The 12,224-nt window shown below is 46.1% G+C and overlaps 1 protein-coding gene across 9 annotated transcripts in view; it reads left to right on the top strand.

Annotated features, from left to right (window-relative positions):
* The first annotated feature begins 1,115 nt into the window (after positions 1-1,115).
* ank1a (ankyrin 1, erythrocytic a) overlaps positions 1,116-12,224 on the top strand; it is a 77,320-nt gene continuing 66,211 nt past the window's right edge. For 3 of the 9 annotated variants that reach the window (XM_086173531.1, XM_086173544.1, XM_086173545.1), the window contains exon 1: positions 1,155-1,295. In XM_086173531.1, the coding sequence (XP_086029657.1) occupies positions 1,170-1,295 (126 nt within the window). In that variant the 5' untranslated portion in view covers positions 1,155-1,169. Of the gene's footprint in view, positions 1,296-12,224 lie in introns of all 9 variants that reach the window. The other 6 variants (XM_086173535.1, XM_086173534.1, XM_086173546.1 and 3 more) reach the window with 5 other exon arrangements.

Here is a 12,224-nt window from a genome sequence, read left to right on the forward strand (position 1 = left end):
TGTATTACACAACACTGTACTCTATTACCATGCATTGCATGCATATGAAACTATGAAGAGAAAGATGGGGTTGACCAGAGAAAGAATTGAAAGCTTGCTGTGCTTTTACCGGAGGTATAGCACGTTGAAAATGAGTCGGGTCCTGTGTGGAATCTCATTTCATAGCTCAGAGCCTGGCTGTTACACACACACACAGACACACAAACACACACACGCAAGCACACTGCACCAAGATCTCTGCACGGGTACCAATCCTCTCTGCTGCAGCGCCAGAGCCGTAGAGAGGGAGGAGGGGCGCATGGGGGGGCGGGGGGGTTATCAAGTAAAAGACATTTTTTTTGTCCCCCCCACCCCCCCACCTTCATGCATGTTTTAGTTCTCTTATTTCCTCTGTTATCCCAGCACGTGTGTGTAAGAGTGATGGCTGTGATTGGCCGAGGGTTCCCTCTGCACCGACCCACAGCAGGACTACCGAGAAATTAAATACAGGAAAAGGAAACCAAAATCAATGCATTGTGAGGAGGAAGAAGTGACTTCGATTCAAAGCCGCTCAGGCTCTTCCTGGATGGACTGTCGCTTCATCCCTTTTTAATCTTTCTTGATTAGGCGGGCGAGGGCTTTGCATCCGCACATCCCGGGATGTCAGAGCAGTGAGGTGGGGTAAAAAGGGAGGATAACCTCTTGCTACACCTTTCTGGCTCTCTTCCTTATTCCTCCTGTGGAGAGAGAGAAAGAGAGACAGTGGAAAGAGAGGCACCCACAGAGGAAGGCAGCAGAAATTGAATGAGGGAAGTGTATTGGTTGAGAGAGAGAGAGAGAGACCGAGAGAGAGAGAGAGAGAGAGAGTGCCGTGCTGCAGCAGCATCCCATAGCAGACGGCTGAGGACTGCCGTTTGTGTGTGTGTTAGTGTGTGTGTGTGTGTGTGCGTGCTTGTGTGTTTGTGTATGTGTGTGACTGCACTGCTAAAGAGGAGGAGTAGGAGGCAGAGGGTGAGCACGCTCTCAGACTCTGCAGGGCCGTATAGGAACACAGCAGCAGCAGCAGCAGCAGCAGCAGCGGCGGCAGTCGTGCTGGCACACGTCTGACAGAAGTCCCAGCCAGCGTCGCCCCGCAGACGTGCACCGCGGGATCTGGACACGCCGACACCGCCTAGACCCCTGCCGGCACCATGGCGCAGGCAGCCAAGCACCTCCGCAAGAACAAGGATTTAGAAGCCCAGGCGGAGCAGGAGCGCAAAGAGAAGGAGGAGGAAAAGGTCAAGAAGAGGAGCCGCTCGCGGGATAAAAAGCGCAAGGTACTAGGACTATTCGCAGGTTGGGGGGGGGTCATCGTGGGTCGGGACGGGGTCGGGAGGGTCAGCCAGGGAGCGGTGGGAGGGGGGGGTCGAGTCGCTCACTCTTTTCTGTCTCATGTTTAAACTCCGGTACGGGGTACCAGGTGCACACATGGAAAACCCTGTCATTTCTACTGTGTGTCCACAGTCTCCCTGGCACATGTATGTCCTGCGCATACAGACACGGGGAAACCAACACGCTGCATGCCGTCCTCCTCCTCCTCCTCCTCCTCCTCCTCGACCGTCTTCTTACCTGCTTTATCGAGCGTCCTGTCTAACCCGTCGAGAACCGGGCAGCGTATCTACCTCTCGCCGGTGTCCCCCTCCCACCCCTCCGCCCCCCTTCTCTCTCTTCTCATCTCCCGTTTTGTCTCTCTCCCCCTTTTCTGTTTTCGCCGCAGCGTGGTGAAATTTTCACGACAGCACCGATCATCCATAATGACAGCGAAGTTGCCTGCGTCCACGACACTTCCCCCCCCCCGCCCCCCTCCCTTCTGCTTTTCTCGCGGCGGCCGCCCGTTCGAGGCCGGGGCAAAGTGGCAGCAACCGGGGGCTCGTTGTAAACAACAAAATCTCTGCGCCGTCATTGGCCGGACTGCGGAGACGCGCCGCAAAGCCGCGGAGTCTCGTCCCCTCGTCGCTCTTCACGTTTCGCTCAAACTCGTTAATGGAAAAATGAGTCATCCTCCGATTGTGCTGCTATATATCGGTGGGAAATTGGTTTTGACCAATCAAACGTGAATCCGGCCGCTCTGTGAGTCTGCAGCCAAGCTGTCTGAAAACCAGTCGTCAGCTGATGCAGTGGAGTGAGTGTTATGGACAGAACCACGGCACTTGCAGATAAAACGGAGAGGAGGGAGTGCTTGAAGGCTGGTACGGGAATCAAGATTTACCTTTTTGTCGGTCTCGTATGCTTTCCCATTGGAGAGATGAAGGTGCATTAGAGAAAGTCCAACAACGAAACCAAAAATTGAGTCGGTAACAGAGTGACTCAGGTTCGGGAGGGAGCCCCCGTGTCGCTCGCTCGGCCTTTTCCGTGGGTCTCGTCCACTCGGCGTGACCTCGCCCCGTCCGGAGCCACTGACATCACCTCAGAACTCTTGCATTGGAAGTTGTTTCGTCTTGCATACGTGTGTTATCTGTGCACACCTTGCGAAACGAGACCCGGGAAGTGAAAGTTCGTCTCATGCAATATGAACGCGAGTGGCTGGGGGGGCTAATTTGACAAACTTTGACTGAGCGTGTGCTGTTTCAGAGGATCCCGTTTCACTTACGTAACACGCAGATTAAGTCTTTAAAATAAGCTTCCTGTTCCTGTCCTTTCAAGCTCGCAACTGTCTTAACACCGGCTTACGGCCTGAATCTCTGGTTTTCTTGAGCAGATGTTTATACCGAGAGAACGTCTCTCTCCATGTCCTTTTTCTTTTCAACAGCCTCTTTATTTCTTTTTGTAATTCTGCTCCTTATTATTGAATGCCGATGCACGGTTGCTGTCAAATCCACCTCGGTGGGTAACTCAGTCCACTAGTGTCGGAGTTTGTGACTTTCTTAAAGTGTCAACATTTACCTCCGGAGTGACTCCTCAGCGTTCAGGTGCTATTGACACCTTCTCGATGACAAACCCTCATCTTTTATGAAACCGCCCTTTTAAAAACCAACATTTGGGCCCACGAAATTCTCTTGATTTATACCAATTGAATTTAAATTGGAGTTTAAGTTCACAGATTTGCCTGAACAAGTCACTTTTTTATTTTTTCCTCTTATGGTACAAAAAAAGCCTAATTTTTTCCTCATTTTAGCGCAGTCGGTGGCCATTTATTTCAGCGTCTAGTTTGTAGCGATACCTTTTCATTTACAGTTTCCCTGTAGGTTTGTAACGTAACAAGAACATTTCCTCCTCGGTGGGGACGTCAGTGCGTGTCCGCCAGAGAGCATCTGGAGCCGTAAAGCCAACAATTTGTTATCAAAAGGTGAAAGGGCTGTTTTTAATTGCCTTCTTGGTGTAGCGCCGGTACGCAGCACAGGTCCTTTGCCGAGAGGTGGATAGTGTTCTCAAATTACTTTTATCGATGATTTTGCCTCTCTTGAAAAATGAGCATTGTCCTGATGTGAATGAAGCCCTATTACACGAGTTGGCGCCTATTTCGACCTTATTCTTTCTACATCTCGGGCTCCTTTCGGGTGATTTACTGAGCACGCTGCGTCCGCCTTCTGTTAGCCTGATACATAAAACAGCTTAAGTGGCATAAATGGGATTTTTCAGTACAGCTCGGTACAGCTCGGCTTTTTCAATTTTTTTTTTATTTGCACACTGGACATTTCCTGCAATGAACATTAAGCGATCATTTGCATAACTTTATATCCGTCATATTTACTGCGTGATTTTGCAGAGGAAAAGTTTTTCCTTTGAATGAGCTATCCTGTTTGAATAATTTAGAAAATGTATAAGGGGGCAGAGCCAAGGAGTAAATCACAGTGTCAAGGCCTTGTTACTAATCTAAGAGGGAGACATTAGCGACCAACTCGATTATGTTATATTAGCTGGTAGCAAAATACAGTTGAATAATTAATTTTTTCTGGGTCTTTATGATTATTTCGGGATCATTGTTTGCTTTCCAGAACCAGTTGCATTGTGGCCACATATGTGATCATTATTTCCTGAGCCCCAGGCAGTGAAACAAATCCAATATTCCCATTCAGGATGTATATTCAGTGTACTTTTCTGTGCAATATTATAGATTTCCCTGGTGTCCTTTTCCTTTTGCTCATTTGAAGCATGTGACCTTTCTGGTGGTGTCGCTGTTTTTCATCAGCGCTACGGTTAAAGAAATGGGTACATTCGTGCACAAACAAGCATTTTTAGGATAGCCGACGATCATCTTGTCGTCCGACATTTCGACTTGTGTTTTGGAGAAACTACGCCATGAACTAAGAGGGGGAATACTTGGAATCGTACGTAATGTCGATCTGCGTGATTCGCTATCGTGAGTCTCTGATCGCAAGGAAGTGAAACACAGGGAGAGATAAGTTGTGGTAGCGGTGGAACGAGCCATTAGCGCTACTCGCACTCACACACATCTAATCCGGTCAGACGCGTTACACGGCCAATTTATTGGCGTACGTAGTCCGCTGAGCTACCTGCTACACTGTTCCTCTGCGCTCCATCAGGCTCATCCTCTACTCACCGCTGCTTCACATCAAGTGAAGGTTGTGAAGCTGATGTGGCTGCAAGTGAATGTGAAAATGATGAGAGTTAGCAAACGCTATCTTGATCCTGATCTCAATACAAGGCCGAGGAAGCGTCACTTAATAAGCATTCCAGCCTCGTCCTGTCTGCCTCTCTGCCTCTGCCCTCCGAAATCTTCCCCTCTCTCTCCTTCCCTTCCTCTCTCTCTCTCTCTCTCTCTCTCTCTCTGAATGGGAAGCAGAGTCTTCTCTGAGGTTAATGTGCAGATGTTTGAGGAAGATTGCTGCCATAACATTGTCTAGGTTCTGAAGATGTGTGTGTGTGTGTGTGTGTGTGTGTGCTTGCACACATTTGGTGCAGTGGATTAGAGGCTGCTGCAGCAGTGACTAAGCCCTCACAGCCAGCACCTGTCTTCCGATCGGCCCTGTCTGTCTCTCCGTCTGCTTACCTTCCAATGGAGGATCCAGTTGATCAGTTTCGAATTAAACAGTTTGTTTATTGGCGGACAACAAAACCAATTGGAGGTGATCAGCTAATTTCATTTTCTTTTCTTTTTCTTCGTTTTTTTTTTTTTTTTTTTTTTTAGAACCGAGCATATCACTGAACTGAATAAATACAGAATATAAATATGATGGAAAGTTTTTTGAATTCTTAAACTTGCACCGTTTCCAACAAAAACTGCAGTTAACAGAGAGAGAGAGAGAGAGAGAGAGAGAGACAAACCAAATTGCAATTTCTTCGGTGCAAAAGCTCAGAAGAACACAATGAGAAAATTAAAATCTTATCCATTGACTTTTCCGCCGAATAACTTTGCACCCTGGGAAATGTGCTTCCTCATTGTTTTTGCTGAATTTATGGAGGATTTCCATTGTAGACCTTTTCCCCTGAACCATGCAAGCATAGCACAGGTATGAGCATGAATGAAATGTGTTGTTAATGAAGATTTATTCAAAAAGCTGTGTATCGGTGGATGCACTGCGTCGGAGCCCCCGGTCTGCCTCGGATAAATTGGTGCTTTGCGCCTTTAAGTCAAAACGTCTGCTCTGGAAGGAGCTTAAGACTGAAAATCGAAAACACCGTATATTTTATAATGTTTAATCCTCCAGTGTCGGGTTTGCAGAGGTGCGTCTCGGTCAAGTCAGGTCAGATTTGTCTCACGACACTCGGCAAAAGTGGCGAGGAGAAAACCTGCCTTTTAACAGAAAACCTTGGACAGATGGGCGGGCCTTCTGTCTCCACCGGCCGAGGTAGAAAGAAAGCGAGCGGTGGAGAAGGACAGAGAGAGAAAGCAATATTCAGTATTCTTTTATGATGTCGCTGTGTGGGATTTTCGACCTTGTCTCTCTGGTCAAAGGTGTCAAGCTAATCGCTACAAAGGGTCGATTTAAATAAATGGGATATTCAGTGTAACTGTTGCCAAGGACATGAATGTGGTGTTTAATGTATGGGTTCTCTAGAAACCCATTGTGAACATTTAATTCTTCTTTTTTATTGAAGTAAAAGATCAGACTATGCGGTATATACAATGAAGCACATCATATGTTGGGTGAGGGATGAGGTGCTCAACTTTTCAAATCCTAGACAACTCGGAGTGGTATTTTTTAGCTCCAGCCGCGAGTTAGATTGTATAAAAAGACAGGTGCATTGCAGAGGAAGCCCTGACTCCAGACGTTAGGGAATTAAGGAAGCTCTACTCTTGGATATGGCTGAGAGGCCAACCCTGTTCCCAGGAGTCTTCGTGAGACAGCAGCTGATGGGGCTCAAAGAAACCGGAGGGTTGAGATGTTAACGGCCGGTAGAACTCACGTGGCCTCCCGGGCCGGTTCTTTGAGATGTTCAGGATCAATCAGTAGAAGAACAGAGGTTCTGTATCGGACTTTTAGATTTTGTAATGACAGTTTGGTGTACAACCGCTTTGTTTATGCTTGGTATTCATCCACTTTGTGTTAGAGATGAGGCGAGCGCACATCCTGTAAGCGATGCCGAACTTCTAAGATAGACCTGCCAAGCTGTTGTATGTTCAAGTATCTATTTTTCTCTTTTTGATAATATTTGGGACATTTATTTGAGGCGAACAGAAGCTTTAATTAACAGCCGCTCTCGGTGGAATAATAGTAGTTGCAGCAGCGTTGAGGGATTTTACAAAAGTCGTCGAAGGGTTTTGAAGTAAAGCTCTCCATAATTGTTGCTGTGTCTTTTTTTTTTTTGACCAATCCCCTGCCAGCGCCACCCCCAGGTCTGGCTGCAAATGATGTCATCAGTGCGAGTTGGCAGCGTCGCCATCCGGGATATTTTGGCTCTGGTTTCTTCACACAGTCACGTAGTCGATGTCGGTTTCATTTGGGGTAGATGGGCCGACAACCTCTATATAAGAAATCATTTCAATTTTGGATGGCTGTGTGTGTGTGTGTGTGTGTGTGTGTGTGTGTGTGTCCAGGTGGATGACTCAGCAGACCCTAGCCAAGGTTCTCACTTGTATTGATGGAGGCTGGGAATGAGTCTCAGTGAGTCTCGTCTGTGGCTCTAAGTGCCTCTATGGCAGGTTGGCCAGGAGCTGCAGCTTACTCTGCTTTAATTAAGGCAGGAGTAGAGAGTGCACGTGAGGCCAATTCGCCCCCACCGTCCTCGCGCAGGACTGATGGCGGGACTTTATTTATGAGGTTGCGGAGGCAGAGCAATTTCAAACGGAGACACCCCCGCCACACCCATTCAGGTTCATTCGATTAGAGCCGAACACAACGCTTAAGTGACTCTGCAACCTTCGTCAACGTCGAAAGCGATGAACGGAATAAGCGAGAGAGGGATACTGAGCCGGCATCCTGCCCGCGGTCCCTCTTGCGGGGATTCGGGTTTCCCCTGAATTCAAAAGACATTTCGGGTATTTCAGAGAAGACGTCTCGCTGCGGCGATCTGGTCTTTATTTCATCCGTGGCTCGAATCGAACGCACGCCAGCTCATTTTGATTTCTATGAAATGAGCATATGGGGGTCTTTAGTCGCGCCTGAAATACCAGGGTAACGCACCTATTGATTGGCAGGCGCGGTTGCCTGATGGCTGTAAAAAGAGGCAAAACTGATTGTTGAGCGCCGCCGTTTGAGGAAAAAAATCACCCGTCTCCTTTGTGGTTTAAAGCCTGCGCCGAATTGTAGCAGCATCTGGCTTGCTCATCCTCCCACTACACCCCATAATCTATTCAGTTGAGAGACAGCACGTGAAATGATGTGTCATATTGAGAGGGGCTTCCTCAGACTTCCCTTCCAGTGCTTCCCTCCCTCCCCTTCATCTGCCTCTCTATCTCCCTCCTTGGCCGATTGCGCTAATCTCTCCTCCCAATTGTTATTCCGATAGCGCGGCTGTTATGTAACTCCCCGACTAGAAGAATTGAGAGATCAGGGTTATTGAAATGGATCCTCTTCGCGCCCCAAATAAAAGATGAGAGCGGGGTAGGAAGAGGGGGAACGTCTTCCTAGAGTAAGGAGAGCCCGCCGGTGTTTCTACCGCACCTTCTCACCGATGTGAAGGGAAAGACTCCTGCAGTCTGCAGCATCTCTTTGTAGCTGTTTTTACTTACGTTTTAACAGGGAACAAGAACATGTGTGATCACTGACCGCGGGATAATTATCTGTGCGATCCCAAATGACGGTTTCGTTGCTGTGATTTCATGTATTGTTATTTTTGGGTGCAGGAGGAACATAGACCTGTAGGGGTTTGAAAGTTATATGTGTGTTAAGCACCTTATGAGCATTTCCTCCCAAGATCAGTTTAGATTGGAACCCCTTGGGGGTTGAGTCGTAGCAAGCGGAGTGGCGGGAAAAAAAAAAGCTGTAAAAAATCTCTGCGTGACCCCGCGGTGACCCCCGCGCCACGTTCCCCCGTTATGAAAGAAGGGTTTTATTTACATTGACGAGCTGATGATTTCCGTCTTCATCTGCAGAGCGGAAGACCAACGGGGTCAATGCAGCAGCTCAGCCTCCGGGATGTGATCATTCTAATCTAAATAGCGCTCCTTAGAAGAGTCTCTGTGTCCTTTCTGAATCTGTCCTCAACCACTGTGTGTGTGTGTGTGTGTGTGTGTGTGCGCGCTTTCACCGGCTTGCTCAGTGCTCCGGAGAATCACCCTGCACTCCCCGATGACAAATGTGAGTGGAGTGCGTTCCTTGACTCGACTAATCCTCGGGTCAAGTGTTATCACAGTTTGTCGGCGTCGTGAACTTGTTACTAAAAGCTTAGCCATTTTTTTAAACCTCTTCATCTGGATCCTCTGGGAGGGAGAGATGTTTGATCCTTGTCTCTCTCCTCATCTTACCCGGTGCCCGGCCATGTTGCAGGACTGACAATAAATACATTTTGACCCCCCCGCCTCCCAAAAAAAAAAATTATCAGTCAAGTACTTGGATCTATTCTATTGAGAGAACATAGTGGAGATGATTTATTTCTCTTACTTAACAGCCTCTCAACTGTTTTTGCTCAATACTGAGTTCTATCCAATGACTCAATATTGTAAATATCTCTGAAATGTATTTTTGTAAATGTCTGATAAAGTACACAATCTGAATCTTAAAGGGTGTTGATGTAAATAATCCTTTTTTTTTTGTCCATTCATTCAGTATTATACCACTTATCCTGCACTCAGGGACATGGACAATAAATACATTTTGACCAAAGTAAAGAAATAAATATCCTCATTCAAGTGCCTGCATCTACTCTATTGAGAGAACTTAGTGGAGCTGTTCAATTCCTCTTACTCAACAGGCTCTCAAGTGAGATGTATACAGGATTGTCTCAGAAAATAAGAATGTTGTGATAAAGTTCTTTATCTTCTGTAATGCAACTACAAAAACAAAAATGTCATACATTCTTGATTCATTATAAATCAACTGAAATATCGCAAGCCTTTTATTATTTTTATATTGCTGATTATGGCTAACATCTTATGAAAACTCAAAAATCCTATCTCAAAATATTAGAATATCATGAAAAAGTTTGGTTTTTTTTTATTGCATTATAGAAGATAAAGAACTTTATCACAATAATCTAATTTTCTGAGACAGTCTTGTAGTTTTAAAAAAAAAAAAAAAATCCAAGTATTTTTGTAAATGCCTGATAAAGTACACAATTAGCATCTTGAAGGGCATTGATATAAATAATTCTTTTTTTTTTTTTATTCATTCTGTCATTCATTATTATACAATTTTTCCTGCACTCAGGGATGCGGGGTGGGGCCTATCCTGGCGTCATTGGACAAGGATCGGGGTTAACCCTGGACTGGTCGCTAGCTCATCACAGGGCCACATAGGGAGACATACAACCGTTCACCCTCTCATGCACACGTCTCATGCACACGGAGATAAAGACACAAGCATATCATAATAAAAATGCTAAGGAGAACATAGGCTGAGGATCACAGTTAATTACACATGCCGACACTTATGCTGAAGGCACCTGGTGTGAAATTTATGTGTAAAAATTTCGGAAAGCGTCGTTTTCTAGACTGATCGCATGAGATGGCTGTTTCTCTAACTCTTAAAAAGTCTGGTCAACTTTAGGAAAATGACAACAATGGAAAAAAAAGTATGAATGTGATGTGTTCCTGTGTTTGCAGTTTATTAATAAACGGTCGATAGGCAGTTGGGGCAGTAGAATTGAATGGGAACGGGAAACGGAAGCATTCGTTATAATTTTTCTGACTTTTAAAAGTTATTTGTTCCAGGATGTGAGTTCCATTAAATTGTTGATTATGTGTGATTACAGTGTCTGTATCGGTGAGGGGATAATGCAGACGACTGTCTCGAAATTTGAAAAACAAAATGCTCTTTCCTGCATTTTATGTTACTGTAACTGTTACAAACTGTACTAAAGGTAATTGGGGTTATCCGAGCTGACGGGGCTCTGCAAGAATTATCGTCTTTCTGCGTCTTTAGTTATTCATTTATTTATTTTTATGAAACTAGAGTTCATCGGTATTCTAGTAACCAAATAGTTGCGTACGGTCACCTTCAACCGACCATTCGATGTGTCAGCGGATGAAAATGTCTTTTTTCGGAGGTGACCCGTCAAAGGGTCCACCGGACAGTTTGACGCGTCTGTGTGTGAGCCCACACTTTTTGGTGAACAGTTGCACGGGGGTCGTCTCGTGGCCTCTGGATTTACTCGCCAGCCGGGAGGATGACAGCGTTACCCTCCTTTTAATTGGCTGACCCCGGTGATTCTTCACCCACAGATGCACAGCCAGTCGAGGCAGCCGCCACCTCTCCTTTCCCCCTCCCTACCGGAATACATTCCTCTATCCCTCCTGTAATCAATTCTCCTGCTTTAATATAGACCACAACCCTCCTAGATCCCCTCCGCCTCTCCCTGCTGCAGATACTTGCAGTGCACTGCAACACTGCGAGCATCATGCTATCAAATCTCAACACCTTCCCTCCCTCACAGTTTGCACTCTGGATCCACATTTAGAAAGAGGAACATGAAATATTTGGTGAGCAGATGAAACCCGCCAGTAAGGAATGTAGTATTTTTTTTTTCTTTCCCTGTAATATATTTCCAGTTTGGCAGGAAAGAAGAGGAGATAAGGAATATTCAGCATTTATATTAAGAATAAATCTCCCTACAGGGTTGTAAGCTCAGGTAACATCTTAGCTGCGTTTTTCCCTCCCGGATCGCAAATTGTTGCAGAGCAGGGGGGAGGGGCGCTGCTGGCGGTGGTCCTTCGGGACAGTACACGTGTCGGGATGAAGGAGAATCTGCGTGAATGCGGCTGCTTTACAAGGTCAAGGGCACCTCAAACATGATCACATGTAATCGCACATGTATGTGGACCCGCATCCCGCCAACAGGCCCTGAGTCAGCACAGGTTTTGCGGCTCAGGGAGAGGGCTGTGTGTCGCCACCTAGTGTTAACAGAGGTGTGTATTTTCAAATTTTTGTAATAAATTTTAAATTTATGTAATAAATCCAAACATCATCCGTGCTTCTGTCCCCCCTCCAAGTAATAAGTAGTGAGCAAGACTCTCGCCAGAGCCATTAAAAAAAAAACATTGGTCTTTTGAAAATGCTAAATGGTTTCCTGCCGTTCAGGGAGAAAATCCAAATCTCATAAAAACTCAGCTGTAGATGAATCACCAAAATATCAGTTCATTCTTTTCATACACACACACACACACACACATGTACACACACATCTAGATTTGATATGATTTTTTAACTGGCTGTGAATCGCGTCACCGTCTTTCCTATGGGTAAAATATATATATTTTTTTTTTTCCATAAATATGAATGAATATAATCATTCATATTGGACTTCTATCTCTTGCTTCATCAGCGCCGGCACTTTGTCCAGCTTTACTTTTGCTTCATTAGCCACTGCACCTCAATATCCCCCCCCCCCCCCCCCCCCCCCGCCGCTCCCCTCTGCAATATCTAAATACGGGAGAATATATTGCAGAGCTGCAGGCTGTGCAGGACAGCCAGTCCGCTTGTAATGGAGAAAATGTTTGTCAGAGCATAGAGCGCTGTGACTTTGGCCTCTGCACCCCCTCAGGCACACACACCTTTAATTGCCTGCACGTGGGTGAAATGCCTCTGCAGCTGACGCAGGTGTGTGTTTGTGTGTTTGTGTGTGTGTGTGTGTGTGTGGGTAAGGTGTGGTCATCGATGCCGTTCAATATTTTGAAGTCTTAATGACCATATTACAGCTCCCAGGAG

The sequence above is a fragment of the Fistularia commersonii genome, chromosome 26 (genome assembly GCF_037954325.1).
Source record: "Fistularia commersonii isolate RoL2024-O1a breed Wild chromosome 26, RoL_Fcom_v1.0, whole genome shotgun sequence".
Classification (NCBI taxonomy): Eukaryota; Metazoa; Chordata; class Actinopteri; order Syngnathiformes; family Fistulariidae; genus Fistularia; species Fistularia commersonii.